Source organism: Oncorhynchus masou, unplaced genomic scaffold, assembly GCF_036934945.1.
Source record: "Oncorhynchus masou masou isolate Uvic2021 unplaced genomic scaffold, UVic_Omas_1.1 unplaced_scaffold_938, whole genome shotgun sequence".
In the NCBI taxonomy this organism is placed as follows: Eukaryota; Metazoa; Chordata; class Actinopteri; order Salmoniformes; family Salmonidae; genus Oncorhynchus; species Oncorhynchus masou.
Window position 1 is genome coordinate 15,955 of NW_027015869.1, and position 19,046 is coordinate 35,000.

General features: G+C 45.9%; 1 protein-coding gene across 1 annotated transcript; it reads right to left on the reverse strand.

The window, feature by feature from the left end:
• Positions 1-921: 921 nt before the first annotated feature.
• LOC135538296 (zinc finger protein 418-like) lies at positions 922-15,835 on the reverse strand. Its single transcript, XM_064964203.1, has 3 exons — positions 15,738-15,835; positions 2,430-2,644; positions 922-2,012 (listed from the first exon to the last, which is right to left on the reverse strand). The coding sequence occupies exons 2-3, from the start codon at positions 2,626-2,628 to the stop codon at positions 922-924; spliced, it is 1,290 nt and encodes a 429-aa protein (XP_064820275.1). The 5' UTR covers positions 2,629-2,644; positions 15,738-15,835.
• Between the last annotated feature and the right edge of the window lie 3,211 nt (positions 15,836-19,046).

Genomic DNA, 19,046 nt, shown 5'->3' on the forward strand with positions numbered 1-19,046 from the left:
TTGTGAACTTCCAATACACTCATAGAAGTAAAAGAAGATGAAGATAGCCCTAAATGGTGCAGTCCATGACACCATTGCAAGGATAGGTGTGAATATCAATACCTATAGGTAGCTTATGTATCCTCACTTCACGTTTATTTCACATCACTCTCCACTCCCTCAACTTCTTTCTCTTCTTGGACAATCACATTGAAAGCACAGGCAGGCTTCCTCCAATGGATATTCTCTCATGACTTCTTAGACTTCTTAGCTGACTGAATCCCTCTCCACACCGAGAACATTGGTAAGGCTTCTCACCACTGTGTGATCTCTGATGATTCTTTAGGTCTCCAGCAAAACGGAAATTATTTCCGCAAAGTGAGCAGTGGTAAGGTTTCTCCCCTGTATGAATTCTCTGATGATCTCTAAGGCTTCCTGAATGATTGAAGCTCTTCCCACATGTGGTGCAATGGTAAGGCTTCTCTCCACTATGCACTCTTTCGTGTCTCTTAAGGTTTACCTTCTCACTGAAACTCCTCCCACATTGGGAGCAGAGGAAAGGTTTCTCTCCAGTGTGTACTCTTTGATGATTCTTAAGATTACTTGAGGAACTGAAAATCTTTCCACATTGAGGACAGGGGTAACGACCCCGATCAGGCAATCTAGATGCATCTGGGTCAACTAAACCACTGTTGTTGTTGTCCTCTTCAGCTTCTCTCACTTTCTTCTCATCAATTTTCTTCCCATCATCCTCTTCTTTGACAATCACATTGAAAGTACAGTCACGATCCTCCTCTTTGACAATCACATTGAAAGTTGAGGGAGACGACTCTCCAATATGCATTTTCTGATGGCTTTTAAGACTTTTTAATTGAGGGAATCCCTCCCCACACTGAGAGCAGCGGTAAGGCTTCTCTCCACAGTGTGATCTCTGATGATTCTTTAGGTTTCCAGCAAAACAAAAACTATTTCCACACAGAGAGCAACGGTAAGGCTTCTCCCCTGTATGTATTCTCTGATGTTTCTTAAGGTTTCCTGGCTGACTAAAACTCTTCTGACAAAGAGAGCAGTGGTAAGGCTTCTCCCTGTATGTACTCTTTGATGTTCCTTAAGACTTCCAGAACGATTGAAGCTTTTCCCACACTGGGTGCAGTGATACGGCTTCTCCCCACTATGTACCTTCTCATGTCTCGTGAGGTTGAATTTTTCACGGAAACTCTTCCCACATGTGGCACAGTGAAATGGTTTCTCTCGAGTGTGTACTCTTTGATGATTCTTTAGTTTACCTGAGGAACGGAAACTCTTCCCACACTGATGACAGGGGAATCGACCACGACCAGATAGTCTTGATGTATCTGGGTCAACTACACCACTAGGTTCCTGCTCTTCCTTAACTTCTCTCTTTACCGTCTCATCGATTTCCTTTTCATCCTCCTCCTCTTTGACAATCACATTGAAAGTACTGGCAGACTTCTCTCCACTGTGCGATTTCTGATGAGTCTTCAGGTCTCCTGCTCGACTGAAACACTTCCCACAAAGAGAGCAGTGGTGAGGCTTCTCTCCACTGTGCGATTTCTGATGAGTCTTCAGGTCTCCTGCTCGACTGAAACCCTTTCCACATTGAGAGCAGTGGTAAGGTTTCTCTCCATTGTGAACTCTTTGATGATTCTTTAGATTACCTGAGGAACTGAAACTCTTTCCACATTGAGGACAAGGGTAACGACCACGAAGTCTTGATGTATCTGGGTCAACTATACCACTAGTTTCCTTCTCTTCCTCAACTCCTCTCTTTTCCTTCTCATCCTCCTCCTCTTTGACAATCACATTGAGAGTACAGTCACCGTCCTCCTCTTTGACAATCACATTGAGAGTACAGGTAGGCTTCTCTCCACTGTGGGATCTCTGATGAGTCTTCAGGTCTCCTGCTCGACTGAAACACTTCCCACATTGAGGACAGGGGTAACTCCCACAACCAGGCAGACTTGAAGCTGTGGAACTGGGCTCGTTGACTGAGTCTGGGTTGGGGATCTCTCCTGTAAGAATATGAACAGATATGGGGTAAGAAACGGACAGAGGAACAAAGTATTTTATCTTAATGCAGGATTTAACATTAATTAGGATTAACAGTGTATTGAAATAAATACTTTTGCAAGGGGCTTGTTGCATTACACATAAATAATGCCGCCATTGTCAAATTACAATGCATTGCGCAATGGTCGGTAGCCCTTTTTGGAGGCACTCGCCTTCCCTCTTACACATACAGAAGCCTGAGGGTTATACTACAAAAAGCAGAGTCAATGAGTTAGCCAGCTAACTTGCCTAAATATTCTGAATTAACATTTTATTCAACACCCAAAAACACATGTTTACATTTCTTAATGAACCAGAAAATCAATGGTTATTTTGGGTTGTTTACCTCTGAACCAAAGAGGATGTTAGCCTGAATTTACCTGAGTCAAAAGAGGCCCTGTCCTCCTCTCGCTCTTCCTCCTCCCGCTCATTGATTTCTCTCTCCTCGCCCTCCTCCTTGACAATCACATTGAGTTCCACTGTTTGACTGCAGTACCCCAGCTTCACTGACAGCAACTCTGGACCCTGCTGTGAGCTTCTCTGGGCTGGAACACCACAACCAGAACCTGGTTCAGACATGGTAGGCTGGATAGATCTAAAGGAGGAGACCGAAAGGGTGATTTTCACAAACCTAGATCGTGGTATAGCTCCAGAAAAGACAACAAAAAATGTATCTAAGTGGGCCTCCCGGGTGGCGCAGTGGTTAAGGGCGCTGTACTGCAGCGCCAGCTGTGCCACCAGAGACTCTGGGTTCGTGCCCAGGCTCTGTCGTATCCGGCCACGTCCAGGAGGTTCGTGGAGCGACGCAAAATTGGCCTAGCGTCGTCCGGGTTATCCTTGTCTCATTGCGCAATAGCGACTCCTGTGGCAAACTCTAACTATGAAATAACTCATATGGAAACATGTAGTAACCAAAGAAAGTGTCAAACAAATAAAAAAATATATTTTATATTTCAGATTCTTCAAAGTAGCCACCCTTTGTCTTGATGACAGCTTTGCACGCTCTTGGCATTCTCTCAACCAGCTTCATGAGGTAGTCACCTGGAATGCATTTCAATTAACATGTGTGCCTTGTTAAAAGTTAATTTGTGGAATTTATTTCCTTCTTAATGCGTTTGAGCCAATCAGTTGTGTTGTGACAAGGTAGGGGTGGTATACAGACGATAGCCCTGTTTGGTAAAAGACCAAGTCCATATTATGGCAAGAACAGCTCAAATAAGCAAAGAGAAACGACAGTCATGAAGGTCAGTCAATACGGAAAATTTCAAGACCTGAAAGTTTCTTCAAAGTGCAGTCACAAAAACCATCAGGCGCAATGATGAAACTGGCTCTCATGAGGAACGCCACAGGAAAGGAAGACCCAGAGTTTCCCCTGTTGCAGAGGACAAGTTCATTAGAGTTAACTGCACCTCAGATTGCAGCCCAAATAAATGCTTCACCGAGTTCAAGTAACAGACACATCTCAACATCAACTGTTCAGAGGAGACTGCGTGAAATCAGGCCTTCATGGTCGAATTGTTGCAAAGAAACCACTACTAAAAGGACACCAATAAGAAGAAGAGACTTGCTTGGGCCAAGAAACATGAGCGATGGACAATAGACCGGTGGAAATCTGTCCTTTGTTCTGATGAGTCCAAATTCTTGGTTCCAACCACCGTGTCTTTGACACGCAGAGTAGGTGAACGGATGATCTCCGCATGTGTGGTTCCCACTGTGAAGCATGGAGGAGGAGGTGTGATGGTGCTTTGCTGGTGACACTGTCTGTGATTTATTTAGAATTCAACGCACATTTAACCAGCATGCAGCATTCTGCAGCGACATGCCATCCCATCTGATTTGGGCTTAGTCCCACTATCATTTGTTTTTCAACAGGACAATGACCCAACACACCTCCAGGCTGTGTAAGGGCTATTTGACCAAAAAGGAAAATGATGGAGTGCTGCATCAGATGCCCTGGCTTCACAATCACCCAACTGGGATGGTTTGGGATGAGCTGGACTGCAGAGTGAAGGAAAAGCAGCCAACAAGTGCTCAGCATATGTGGGAACTCCTTGAAGACCATTGGAAAAGCATTTGTTGAACACTTTTTGAGTTACTACATGATTCCATGTGCCATTTTATAGTTTTGATGTCTTAGGCGTAGGTCTGTGTCAACCTTTGAAGGAGTTGGTCTGTGTAAACCGTTGAAGGAGTAGGTCTGTGTAAACCGTTGAAGGAGGAGGTCTGTGTCAACCGTTGAAGGAGTAGGTCTGTGTCAACCGTTGAAGGAGGAGGTCTGTGTCAACCGTTGAAGGAGGAGGTCTGTGCAAACCGTTGAAGGAGTAGGTCTGTGTAAACCGTTGAAGCAGTAGGTCTGTGTAAACCGTTGAAGGACTAGGTCTGTGTAAACCGTTGAAGGAGTAGGTCTGTGTAAACCGTTGAAGGAGTAGGTCCGTGTAAACCGTTGAAGGAGTGGGTCTGTGTAAACCGTTGAAGGAGTAGGTCTGTGTAAACCGTTGAAGGAAGGTCCGTGTCAACCGTTAGTAGGTCTGTGTCAACCGTTGAAGGAGTAGGTCCGTGTAAACCGTTGAAGGAGGAGGTCGTGTAAACCGTTGAAGGAGTAGGTCTGTGTAAACCGTTGAAGGAGTAGGTCTGTGTAAACCGTTGAAGGAGTAGGTCTGTGTAAACCGTTGAAGGAGTAGGTCTGTGTAAACCGTTGAAGGAGGAGGTCTGTGTCAACCGTTGAAGGAGTGGGTCTGTGTCAACCGTTGAAGGAGTGGGTCTGTGTCAACCGTTGAAGGAGTGGGTCTGTGTAAACCGTTGTGGGTCTGTGTAAATCGTTGAAGGAGTAGGTCTGTGTCAACCGTTGAAGGAGTAGGTCTGTGTCAACCGTTGAAGGAGGAAACCGTTGAAGGTCTGTGTAAAGTAGGTCTGTGTAAACCGTTGAAGGAGTAGGTCTGTGTAAACCGTTGAAGGAGTAGGTCTGTGTAAACCGTTGAAGGAGTAGGTCTGTGTAAACCGTTGAAGGAGTAGGTCTGTGTAAACCGTTGAAGGAGTAGGTCTGTGTAAACCGTTGAAGGAGTAGGTCTGTGTCAACCGTTGAAGGAGTAGGTCTGTGTAAACCGTTGAAGGAGGAGGTCTGTGTAAACCGTTGAAGGAGGAGGTCTGTGTAAACCGTTGAAGGAGGAGGTCTGTGTAAACCGTTGAAGGAGGGGTCCGTGTAAACCGTTGAAGGAGGTCGTTGAAGGAGTAAACCGTTGAAGGAGTAGGTCCGTGTAAACCGTTGAAGGAGTGGGTCCGTGTAAATCGTTGAAGGAGGGGTCCGTGTCAACCGTTGAAGGAAGGTCCGTGTCAACCGTTGAAGGAGTAGGTCTGTGTCAACGTTGAAGGAGGAGGTCTGTTACCGTTGAAGGAGTAGGTCTGTGTAAACCGTTGAAGGAGGAGGTCAACCGTTGAAGGAGTAGGTAAACCGTTAGGTCTGTGTAAACCGTTGAAGGAGTGAGGTCTGTGTCAACCGTTGTAGGTCTGTGTCAACCGTTGAAGGAGTAGGTCTGTGTAAACCGTTGAAGGAGTGGGTCTGTGTAAACCGTTGAAGGAGTAGGTCTGTGTCAACCGTTGAAGGAGTAGGTCTGTGTCAACCGTTGAAGGAGGAGGTCTGTGTAAACCGTTGAAGGAGGAGGTCTGTGTAAACCGTTGAAGGAGGAGGTCTGTGTAAACCGTTGAAGGAGTAGGTCTGTGTAAACCGTTGAAGGAGTAGGTCTGTGTAAACCGTTGAAGGAGTAGGTCTTGTCAACCGTTGAAGGAGTAGGTCTGTGTAAACCGTTGAAGGAGGAGGTCTGTAAACCGTTGAAGGAGGAGGTCTGTGTAAACCGTTGAAGGAGTAGGTCTGTGTAAACCGTTGAAGGGAGGTCTGTGTAAACCGTTGAAGGAGGAGGTCTGTGTAAACCGTTGAAGGAGGAGGTCTGTGTAAACCGTTGAAGGAGGAGGTCTGTGTAAACCGTTGAAGGAGGAGGTCTGTGTAAACCGTTGAAGGAGTAGGTCTGTGTAAACCGTTGAAGGAGGAGGTCTGTGTAAACCGTTGAAGGAGGAGGTCTGTGTAAACCGTTGAAGGAAGGTCCGTGTAAAACCGGAAGGAGTGGGTCTGTGTAAATCGTTGAAGGTAGGTCCGTGTCAACCGTTGAAGGAGTAGGTCTGTGTAGGTCCGTGTCAACCGTTGAAGGAGTAGGTCCGTGTCAACCGTTGAAGGAGGAGGTCTGTGTAAACCGTTGAAGGAGTAGGTCTGTGTAAACCGTTGAAGGAGGAGGTCTGTGTAAACCGTTGAAGGAGTAGGTCTGTGTAAACCGTTGAAGGTTGAAGGAGGAGGTCTGTGTAAACCGTTGAAGGAGTGGGTCTGTGTCAACCGTTGAAGAGTAGGTCTGTGGAAGGTCTGTGTGTTGAAGGAGTGGGTCTGTGTAAATCGTTGAAGGAGTAGGTCTGTGTCAACCGTTGAAGGAGTAGGTCTGTGTCAACCGTTGAAGGAGGAGGTCTGTGTAAACCGTTGAAGGAGGAGGTCTGTGTAAACCGTTGAAGGAGGAGGTCTGTGTAAACCGTTGAAGGGTAGGTCTGTGTAAACCGTTGAAGGAGTAGGTCTGTGTAAACCGTTGAAGGAGTAGGTCTGTGTAAACCGTTGAAGGAGGTCTGTGTAAACCGTTGAAGGAGGAGGTCTGTGTAAAGGAAGGAGTAGGTCTGTGTAAACCGTTGAAGGAGGAGGTCTGTGTAAACGTTGAAGGAGGAGGTCTGTGTGAAGGAGGAGGTCTGTGTAAACCGTTGAAGGAGTGGGTCTGTGTAAACCGTTGAAGGAGGAGGTCTGTGTAAACCGTTGAAGGAGTAGGTCTGTGTAAACCGTTGAAGGAGGAGGTCTGTGTAAACCGTTGAAGGAGGAGGTCTGTGTAAACCGTTGAAGGAGGAGGTCTGTGTAAACCGTTGAAGGAGTGGGTCTGTGTAAACCTGAAGGACTAGGTGTCAACCGTTGAAGGAGGAGGTCTGTGTAAACCGTTGAAGGAGTAGGAGGAAGGAGGTCTGTGTAAACCGTTGAAGGAGGAGGTCTGTGTAAACCGTTGAAGGAGGAGGTCTGTGTAAACCGTTGAAGGAGGAGGTCTGTGTAAACCGTTGAAGGAGGAGGTCTGTGTAAACCGTTGAAGGAGGAGGTCTGTAAACCGTTGAAGGAAGGTCTGTGTAAACCGTTGAAGGAGGTCTGTGTAAACCGTTGAAGGAGTAGGTCTGTGTCAACCGTTGAAGGAGTAGGTCTGTGTAAACCGTTGAAGGAGGAGGTCTGTGTAAACCGTTGAAGGACTAGGTCTGTGTAAACCGTTGAAGGAGTAGGTCTGTGTAAACCGTTGAAGGAGGAGGTCTGTGTAAACCGTTGAAGGAGGAGGTCTGTGTAAACCGTTGAAGGAGGAGGTCTGTGAAGGAGGAGGTCTGTGTAAACCGTTGAAGGAGGAGGTCTGTGTAAACCGTTGAAGGAGGAGGTCTGTGTAAACCGTTGAAGGAGGAGGTCTGTGTAAACCGTTGAAGGAGGGTCTGTGTAAACCGTTGAAGGAGGAGGTCTGTGTAAACCGTTGAAGGAGGAGGTCTGTGTAAACCGTTGAAGGAGTAGGTCTGTGTAAACCGTTGAAGGAGTAGGTCTGTGTCAACCGTTGAAGGAGTAGGTCTGTGTCAACCGTTGAAGGAGTAGGTCTGTGTAAACCGTTGAAGGAGGAGGTCTGTGTAAACCGTTGAAGGAGTAGGTCTGTGTAAACCGTTGAAGGAGTAGGTCCGTGTCAACCGTTGAAGGAGTAGGTCTGTTGAAGGAGTGGGTCCGTGTAAATCGTTGAAGGAGTAGGTCCGTGTCAACCGTTGAAGGAGTAGGTCTGTGTCAACCGTTGAAGGAGTAGGTCGTGTCAACCGTGTAGGTCCGTGTCAACCGTAGGTGAAGGAGGAGGTCTGTGTAAACCGTTGAAGGAGTAGGTCTGTGTAAACCGTTGAAGGAGGAGGTCTGTGTAAACCGTTGAAGGAGTAGGTCTGTGTAAACCGTTGAAGGAGAAGGTCTGTGTAAACCGTTGAAGGAGGAGGTCTGTCAACCGTTGAAGGAGTGGGTCTGTGTCAACCGTTGAAGGAGTAGGTTGAACCGTTGAAGGAGTGGGTCTGTGTAAACCGTTGAAGGAGTGGGTCTGTGAATCGGAGGAGGTCTGTCAACCGTTAGTAGGTCTGTGTCAACCGTTGAAGGAGGAGGTCTGTGTAAACCGTTGAAGGAGGAGGTCTGTGTAAACCGTTGAAGGAGGAGGTCTGTGTAAACCGTTGAAGGAGTAGGTCTTGTAAAGGAAGGGTAGGTCTGTGTAAACCGTTGAAGGAGTGAGTCTGTGTAAACCGTTGAAGGAGTAGGTCTGTAAACCGTTGAAGGAGTAGGTCTGTGTAAACCGTTGAAGGAGTAGGTCTGTGTCAACCGTTGAAGGAGTAGGTCTGTGTAAACCGTTGAAGGAGGAGGTCTGTGTAAACCGTTGAAGGAGGAGGTCTGTGTAAACCGTTGAAGGAGTAGGTTGAAGGAAGGTAGGTCTGTGTAAACCGTTGAAGGAGGAGGTCTGTGTAAACCGTTGAAGGAGGAGGTCTGTGTAAACCGTTGAAGGAGTGGGTCTGTGTGAAGGAAACCGTTGAAGGAGTAGGTCTGTGTAAGGTCTGTGTAAACCGTTGAAGGAGGAGGTCTGTGTAAACCGTTGAAGGAGGAGGTCTGTGTAAACCGTTGAAGGAGGAGGTCTGTGTAAACCGTTGAAGGAGGAGGTCTGTAAACCGTTGAAGGAGTAGGTCTGTGTAAACCGTTGAAGGAGGAGGTCTGTGTAAACCGTTGAAGGGTAGGTCTGTGTAAACCGTTGAAGGAGTAGGTCTAAGCCGTTGAAGGAGTAGGTCTGTGTCAACCGTTGAAGGAGTAGGTCTGTGTCAAGTTGAAGGGAGGTCTGTGTAAACCGTTGAAGGAGGAGGTCTGTGTAAACCGTTGAAGGAGTGGGTCTGTGTAAACCGTTGAAGGAGGAGGTCTGTGTAAACCGTTGAAGGAGGAGGTCTGGTCTGTAGGTCTGTGTAAACCTTTGAAGGAGTAGGTCTGTGTAAACCTTTGGTTCTAAACCGTTGAAGGAGGAGGTCTGTGTAAACCGTTGTCTGTTTGACTGGTTCTGTATCTGCTGTTCCTCTTTATTATCTATCCTGATTGCCTCGTCACTTGTACCCCTAACTACATGCATATATTACCTCAACTACCTCAATATTAATCTAATTATGGCATAATATCCAATAGTCATGTAAACACCTTACTCTGCTTATCTTAAAAATCGGTATACGGTCAAAAATGAAAGCGAGCATCAACGCCGATTAAAACAAGGTTTTCTGAGCAACCTTTCAGACTATAGGACATGTAGCATAAAATCTGAATTCCAAATTTGAATTCCAGCTAATTGTATTTGAAATCGAAATTCCAGCTAATTGTATTTGAAATTGAAATTCCAGCTAACTGTATTTGAAATTGAAATTCCAGCTATTGTATTTGTGAAATTCCAGCTAATTGTATTTGAAATTCCAGCTAATTGTATTTGAAATTGAAATTCCAGCTAATTGTATTTGAAATTGAAATTCCAGCTAATTGTATTTGAAATCGAAATTCCAGCTAATTGTATTTGAAATGAAATTCCAGCTAATTGTATTTGAAATGAAATTCCAGCTAATTGTATTTGATCTGCACATGTGCTGGCAACAGCCTCCCTGTTAAGTGCAAAGTGAAGTGAGTTCAGAACAACTGAATGTACTACTATCTTATAACATTTTGTTTGTGAAAACTATTTCTATGTCCGAACTCGGAATCAAATGTGCTTTAAAAAAAATAAAAAAAATAACATGATCGCTGTGGTAGAACATTTATTTTGAATAGTAATCTTCTGCATTTATCAGAGAGCCATCGGGTAGCCGGATTTCAGATTTTTCCATGGAAACTGGATTATTATTAGAGAAACCGTTCTTCTTGCAAAGCACGTTTTAATCAAACTATTATATTAATGTGACTATCCATGTAACCATGTAACCTCACACAGACAGACTTGGTAACGCTACGCCTTGTATTTTATTGCTTAACTATTCTCATTTTCCTTTTTAACTCTGCATTGTTGGGAAAGGGCTCGTCAGTCAGCATTTCACTGTAAAGTCTACACCTGACAAAACCTGTGACAAAACAAGGAGAAAGGGCTCGTCAGTCACCATTTCACCCTAAAGTCTACACCTGTGACAAAACAGGGAAACGGGGGATAGTCAGTTGTCCAACTGAATGCCTTCAACTGAAATGTGTCTTCAGCATTTAACAACCCCTGTGAATCATAGAGGTGGGCGGGGCTGTATTTAACCCCTGTGAATCAGAGAGGTGGGCGGGGCTGTATTTAACCCCTGTGAATCAGAGAGGTGCGCTGGGCTGTATTTAACCCTGTGAATCAGAGAGTTGGGCGGGGCTGTATTTAACCCCTGTGAATCAGAGAGGTGGGCGGGGCTGTATCTAACCCCTGTGAATCAGAGAGGTGTGGGCTGGGCTGTATTTAACCCCTGTGAATCAGAGAGGTGTGGGCTGGGCTGTATTTAACCCCTGTGAATCAGAGAGGTGTGGGCTGGGCTGTATTTAACCCCTGTGAATCAGAGAGGTGTGGGCTGGGCTGTATTTAACCCCTGTGAATCAGAGAGGTGTGGGCTGGGCTGTATTTAACCCCTGTGAATCAGAGGTGTGGGCTGGGCTGTATTTAAGCCCTGTGAATACAGCCCAGAACAGAGCTCCGGGCAGCCGAGCGGAAATGGAGGAAAACTCGCCTCCTGCGGACCTGGCATCCTTTCACTCCCTCCTCTCTACATTTTCCTCCTCTGTCTCTGCTGCTAAAGCCACTTTCTACCACTCTAAATTCCAAGCATCTGCCTCTAACCCTAGGAAGCTCTTTGCCACCGTCTCCTCCCTCCTGAATCCTCCTCCCCTCCCCCCTCCTCCCTCTCTGCAGATGACTTCGTCAACCATTTTGAAAAAGAAGGTCGACGACATCCGATCCTCGTTGCTAAGTCAAACGACACCGCTGGTTCTGCTCACACTGCCCTACCCTGTGCTCTGACCTCTTTCTCCCCTCTCTCTCCTGATGAAATCTCGCTTCTTGTGACGGCCGGCCGCCCAACAACCTGCCCGCTTGACCCTATCCCCTCCTCTCTTCTCCAGACCATTTCCGGAGACCTTCTCCCTTACCTCACCTCGCTCATCAACTCATCCCTGACCGCTGGCTACGTCCCTTCCGTCTTCAAGAGAGCGAGAGTTGCACCCCTTCTGAAAAAACCTACACTCGATCCCTCCGATGTCAACAACTACAGACCAGTATCCCTTCTTTCTTTTCTCTCCAAAACTCTTGAACGTGCCGTCCTTGGCCAGCTCTCCCGCTATCTCTCTCAGAATGACCTTGATCCAAATCAGTCAGGTTTCAAGACTAGTCATTCAACTGAGACTGCTCTTCTCTGTATCACGGAGGCGCTCCTCACTGCTAAAGCTAACTCTCTCTCCTCTGCTCTCATCCTTCTAGACCTATCGGCTGCCTTCGATACTGTGAACCACCAGATCCTCCTCTCCACCCTCTCCGAGTTGGGCATCTCCGGCGCGGCCCACGCTTGGATTGCGTCCTACCTGACAGGTCGCTCCTACCAGGTGGCGTGGCGAGAATCTGTCTCCTCACCACGCGCTCTCACCACTGGTGTCCCCCAGGGCTCTGTTCTAGGCCCTCTCCTATTCTCGCTATACACCAAGTCACTTGGCTCTGTCATAACCTCACATGGTCTCTCCTATCATTGCTATGCAGACGACACACAATTAATCTTCTCCTTTCCCCCTTCTGATGACCAGGTGGCGAATCGCATCTCTGCATGTCTGGCAGACATATCAGTGTGGATGACGGATCACCACCTCAAGCTGAACCTCGGCAAGACGGAGCTGCTCTTCCTCCCGGGGAAGGACTGCCCGTTCCATGATCTCGCCATCACGGTTGACAACTCCATTGTGTCCTCCTCCCCAGAGCGCTAAGAACCTTGGCGTGATCCTGGACAACACCCTGTCGTTCTCAACCAACATCATGGCGGTGGCCCGTTCCTGTAGGTTCATGCTCTACAACATCCGCAGAGTACGACCCTGCCTCACACAGGAAGCGGCGCAGGTCCTAATCCAGGCACTTGTCATCTCCCGTCTGGATTACTGCAACTCGCTGTTGGCTGGGCTCCCTGCCTGTGCCATTAAACCCTACAACTCATCCAGAACGCCGCAGCCCGTCTGGTGTTCAACCTTCCCAAGTTCTCTCACGTCACCCCGCTCCTCCGCTCTCTCCACTGGCTTCCAGTTGAAGCTCTCATCCGCTACAAGACCATGGTGCTTGCCTACGGAGCTGTGAGGGGAACGGCACCGCAGTACCTCCAGGCTCTGATCAGGCCCTACACCCAAACAAGGGCACTGCGTTCATCCACCTCTGGCCTGCTCGCCTCCCTACCACTGAGGAAGTACAGTTCCCGCTCAGCCCAGTCAAAACTGTTCGCTGCTCTGGCCCCCAATGGTGGAACAAACTCCCTCACGACGCCAGGACAGCAGAATCAATCACCACCTTCCGGAGACACCTGAAACCCCACCTCTTCAAGGAATACCTAGGATAGGATAAGTAATCCTTCTCCCCCCCTTAAATGATTTAGATGCACTATTGTAAGTGGCTGTTCCACTGGATGTCAGAAGGTGAATTCACCAATTTGTAAGTCGCTCTGGATAAGAGCGTCTGCTAAATGACTTAAATGTAATGTAAATGTAAAATCAGAGAGGTGTGGGCTGGGCTGTATTTAACCCCTGTGAATCAGAGAGGTGTGGGCGGGGCTGTATTTAACCCCTGTGAATCAGAGAGGTGTGGGCTGGGCTGTATTTAACCCCTGTGAATCAGAGAGGTGTGGGCGGGGCTGTATTTAACCCCTGTGAATCAGAGAGGTGTGGGCGGGGCCATAATCGACATCCACGTCGTCGGCGCCCGGTAGAACAGTGGGTTAAATTGCCTTGTTCATGGGGCAGAACGACCGATTTTTACATTATCAGCTCGGGGATTCGATCCAGCAACTTGGGCTCGTAAGTAATTATCACACTGTAAAAGTCTACACCGGTGACAAAACATCTGATTTGATATAAAATTGTCAATAGAAGAAAATAGTTATTTTTTTCCCCCCTCCCAATTCTAAATAAAATCAGCGACTCAGGCGACATCCAGGTCTTCAATGACTTTCAGTTCTCTTCGCGGAACGTCTTTATTCCATGAAGAGAATAATGATATTTTCTTTTGGAGTCACTGTGAATCAATCATTAGTACCCTTCTCTCGTATCCGTTATCAAACTAATGATCTTCAGCCGGAACAAGTCAGTAATCTGCTTCCATAGTCAGAGATAGCGATATATTCCAGCTCATGAATTTCCAGAATAGGTGTATTTGCATTAGCGACGCTATCTGCTACTCCCGGGCTACTTCTTATCGTTGCCAACTTCACAATGTCACTGTCCGTTCACACTGTCACGGAGTTCACACCCAGAGAAGTGTGGCTGTTCATTTTGCAGCCCTTAAAGAGTAGCTGTCACGGAGTTCACACCCAGAGAAGTGTGGCTGTTCATTTTGCAGCCCTTAAGAGTAGCTATCTATGGTGCAGTTCACACCCAGAGAAGTGTGGCTGTTCATTTTGCAGCCCTTAAAGAGTAGCCAATCCAAGTAGACGTTTCATATAGGACATGTACATTCTGTTTTGTATGCTATGGACTTTAGTGAGTAGGCTGGACCCTGGTGTTATTAGACACAATCGATTATCTATGGTGCAGTATTTATGTCCATTATGACAACCAAGTAGATTAGAGCTGATTGGCCACTCTTTAAGACTTGGAAACTAGCCGTTCCTGGGGGTGTAAAATGACTTGGAGCTAGAAGTGCTCCTGGGGGTGTAAACTCAGTGGACTTGGAGACTAGAAGTGTTCAGTGGACTTGGAGACTAGAAGTGGGGGTGTAAACTCAGTGGACTTGGAGACTAGAAGTGTTCCTGGGGGTGTAAACTCAGTGGACTTGGAAACTAGAAGTGTTCCTGGGGTGTAAACTCAGTGGATTTGGAAACTAGAAGTGTTCCTGGGGTGTAAACTCAGTGGACTTGGAAACTAGAAGTGTTCCTGGGGGTGTAAACTCAGTGGATTTGTAAACAAGTGGAAGTGTTCCGGACCTTTTACTGCAGCACAACGTACACAAGATAAGAGTACACACAAACAACCAACATTGTTGACCATTTAGGATTGAAATAAACAAATACATCCCACAATATCTTATAGAAATACTTGTTATCAAACAAAGAATAATTACAAGGATAAAATACATGGATAATTCTGCACTAATTAGTAATTTACAAAGTATTCACACAGAGGAAGGAAGAGAGGCCCAGCTAGGGTGCAAATCTGTATTCGTCCAGCAGGTGGTGTTTTCCCCCAGTTGTTTGGCTAAGTAACCGGTTTTTGTATGAAGTCAATGAGAGTGTGTCGAATTCGGTCAACAACAAAAAAATGACTATTTGCGACACAAGGTTTATTTGATCTAATAGAAGAATCGTAATGTTTAAGTCGTTACGAGTGTACTGATATAAGTAGGAAACTATACTGGAGTTGTCCCAAGATGGTAGTAAATGGTAGTAGCATACAATCTCTCCATTGAATACAGGCGGTTGGTCAACAACCCTCATCAAATACTTTTTTAAAGGATTACAATAATGAGATGAATCCACCAATTCAAAGAAATGATAGGGGGAGCTCGACAGCCCACCGTGCCGCTTTGTGGACAACCACTCCCATTACTAGAGCGGAAAGACATGCATCTTGTCAGTTTATCCATAATAACGGGACTCTTATTCTGGAGGATTCCAAAAGATCCATGCACCCAGAAGTACTTCGTTATTCTTGCCTGCGTCACAGCTGTATCATTATGATGGAAAACCAAATTTTGCTTCTTAGGTCGACATTCCTTCTTAATTTGCTTGAAAATATTGTGGAAAAAGGGTTATGCCTCTACCCTGGATATGGCCAAACCCTAACGATGCTGGGCCAATTGTGCGCCACCATATGGGACTCCCGATCACGACCGGTTATGATACAGCCTGGAATCGAACCAGGCCTTAGATCTCTGCGCCACTCGGGAGTACCAAAACGCAATAATACTGTCGGTATGATCGAGGCGTTAGCTGTTTGCATAAACCTGTAGCCGGTTAGTTTAGCGACGGTTAGTCCAGCTAATTTGGCTAGCTACCAAGATAGCTAAACCAAATATTTTGTAACCAACCTATCTATCTGTGGCTAAACAAGGAGCAGCCGGTTAGCTAATTCCTCACAACAGTCATTTTACTCACAATGAGTCGACAGCTGGCTAACTACGAAATGGAAGCCACACTTCAACCGTGAACCTGGAATAAAGTTAGCATGTTAGCTAGCTAGCTACACAAACGGGTCGGACGGGAGATGTATTGCTAACTGGCTAACAGCTAACTAGCTGGGGGAACAACAAAACCAGGCCGCGGAAACCAGTGCGGTTTCATCCTGGAATGCGTTGGTTTACAGACCGTGTTACAAGCATCATTAAAACAAATAATAACAATTAGCAATAGGTTACCTGGAACTGATTTCCTGTAGCGAATTTCTTGGCTGAAAATAATTGGAAATGTTGAGGTCTCGTAGAGCAGCGGGAAAAACGTATCCACTTTCCGAGTGAGTTTGGCCTGGATTATGAGATGCTGCAGGAAATGTTCGTGAGCGTCGTATCAGCGTAGTCATTGTGCATGTTTTACAGGCCTCTCTTGTTCAATCTCATATTTAGGTTATTATTCTGAATTAACTCAACCAGACTTGAAGGTAAACTTCAACATGTCTTTACTCCGTCACTGTCCGTGAAATAAACCCCACATTCCCGTGGTGACGTCATATGTCAGCACGTCACATCAATACAGGACATTCCCCCTTTACTTGGACATGAACTTTAACGTCAACCTGACATTTTTTTAAATGTATTTTATTTAACTAGGCAAGTCAGTTAAGAACAAATTCTTATTTATAATGATGGCCTAACCGGGCCAAACACTAACCCGGGCCAAACCCTAACCCGGATGATGCTGGGCCTCTCTGACATGCAGTCGTGGCCAAAAGTTTTGAGAATGACACAAATATCAATTTCCACAAAGTCTGCTGCCTCAGTTTGTATGATGGCAATTTGCATATACTCCAGAATGTTCTGAAGAGTGATCAGATAAACTGAAATTAATTGCAAAGTCCCTCTTTGCCATGCAAATGAAATGAACCCCCCCCCAAAAAAACATTTCCACTGCATTTCAGCCCTGCCACAAAAGGACCAGCTGACATCACGTCAGTGATTCTCTCGTTAACACAGGTGTGAGTGTTGACGAGGACAAGGCTGGAGATCACTCTGTCATGCTGATGGAGTTTTAATAACAGACTGGAAGCTTCAAAAGTAGGGTGGTGCTTGGAATCATTGCGAGAGGGTGCGGTTCAATTGTTGTGAAGAAGGCTTCAGGGCGCCCAAGAAAGTCCAGCAAGCGCCAAGACCATCTCCTAAAGTTGATTCAGCTGCGGGATCACCAGTACAGAGCTTGCTCAGGAATGGCAGCAGGCAAGTGTGATTGCATCTGCACGCACAGTGAGGCGAAGACTTTTGGAGGTTGGTCTGGTGTCAAGAAGGGCAGCAAAGAAGCCACTTCTCTCCAGGAAAAACATCAGGGACAGACTGATATTCTGCAAAAGGTACAGGGATTGGACTGCTGAAGACTGGGGTAAAGTCATTTTCTCTGATGAATCCCCTTTCCAAATGTTTGGGGCATCGGGAAAAAAAGCTTGTCTGGAGAAGACAACCATCAGTCCTGTGTCATGCCAACAGTAAAGCATCCTGAGACCATTCATGTGTGGGGTTGCTTCTCAGCCAAGGGACTAGGCTCACTCACAATTTTGCCTAAGAACACAGCCATGAATAAAGAATGGTACCAACACATCCTCCGAGAGCAACTTCTCCCAACTATTCAGGAACAGTTTGGTGATGAACAATTCCGTGTCAGCATGATGGAGCACCTTGCCATAAGGCAAAAGTGGTAACTAAGTGGCAAGGGGAACAAAACATCGATATTTTGGGTCCATAGCCAGGAAACTCCCCAGACCTTAATCCCATTGAGAACTTACGGTCAATCCTCAAGAGGCGGGTGGACAAACAAAACCCCACAAATTCTGACAAACTCCAAGCATTGATTATGCAAGAATGGACTGCCATCAGTCAGGATGTGGCCCAGAAGTTAATTGACAGCATGCCAGGGTGGATTGCAGAGGTCTTGAAAAAGAAGGGTCAACACTGCAAATATTGACTCTTTGCATCAACTTCATGTAATTGTCAATAAAAGCCTTTGACTCTTATGAAATGCTTGTAATTATACTTCACTATTCCATAGTAACATCTGACAGAAATATCTAAAGACACTGAAGCAGCAAACTTTGTGGAAATTAATATTTGTGTCATTCTCAAAACTTTTGGCCACGACTGTACACTGTAGCAGTGACAGATCCATACAGCTACGGAGCCTCCATCCGACCAAACTACACTTCCACTACTCTTCCAGAGTTACACTTACACACAGGTGTTCGGAGCATGCCAGACAGCTAATTGGCCTCTTGTATTCCATCTGTTTTCCATAAACAAGCGCTGTAACTCGAAGATATGGCCGTATGGGAACAATAACCCTATCAAGGTGTGTATCAATTTAACCTTTTGTTTTTGTTTTTGAAAATTATAACGACTGTACACGACAACTCTCATTCTTTACCTGTATAGCAACAGTTGTGTTACCAATAAACAACTGAAATCTGTTCAATGTCTTATTTCTGTTCTCCTAATGGATTTTCCTTTTTAAGTCTACTTCTAAGGAAAAACAAAACACTATTATTATTATTCTTTTCTTACTGTAACAAAACATTTTTGCACCTTTTTCACAACATAATTCAAACATTCAGTCTTCATATTAGTCCTTTGTTCTTGTCATTTTTCCAGTTTATGCTTGTTTTCTTTACCCCTTACAGTACAGGATAATTATTTAAATGACAAAGTCCGTTAACTTCTGTGGCAGTTTAATTCGTCTGTGAGGCCTGACTAGTTTGGGTGTCCGTGGTCTTTGTGGTGATCCCTCACATATGGTCTCTGGTTTGGACTCTATGTAATGTCTCAGAGTACGACTCTGTTCCACAGTCTCTGTCAGTCTCTGGTTTGGACTCTATGTAATGTCTCAGAGTAGGACTCTGTTCCACAGTATCTGTCAGTCTCTGGTTTGGACTCTATGTAATGTCTCAGAGTAGGACTCTGTTTCCACAGTCTCTGTCAGTCTCTCTGGTTTGGACTCTATGTAATGTCTCAGAGTAGGACTCTGTTTCCACAGTCTCTGTCAGTCTCTGGTTTGGACTCTATGTAATGTCTCAGAGTAGGACTCTATTTCCACAGTCTCTGTCAGTCTCTGGTTTAGACTCTATGTAATGTTTCAGAGTAGGACTCTGTTCCACAGTCTCTGTCAGTCTCTCTGGTTTGGACTCTATGTAATGTCTCAGAGTAGGACTCTGTTCCACAGTCTCTGTCAGTCTCTGGTTTGGACTCTATGTAATGTCTCAGAGTAGGACTCTGTTCCACAGCATCTGTCAGTCTCTGGTTTGGACTCTATGTAATGTCTCAGAGTAGGACTCTGTTTCCACAGTCTCTGTCAGTCTCTGGTTTGGACTCTATGTAATGTCTCAGAGTAGGACTCTGTTCCACAGTCTCTGTCAGTCTCTGGTTTGGACTCTATGTAATGTCTCAGAGTAGGACTCTGTTTCCACAGTCTCTGTCAGTCTCTGTCCTTTGGTTGTGGATTTGGCTCCTCAATTCTATAGCTCTTCATGAATG

Coding starts and splice junctions, on each gene's coding strand:
- LOC135538296 (XM_064964203.1), bottom strand. CDS start 2,628: ATGTCTGAACCAGGTTCTGGTTGTGGTGTTCCAGCCCAGAGAAGCTCA. Junction 2,013..2,429: donor CAGGGCCTCTTTTGACTCAG/GTAAATTCAGGC, acceptor ATATTCTTACAG/GAGAGATCCCCAACCCAGAC.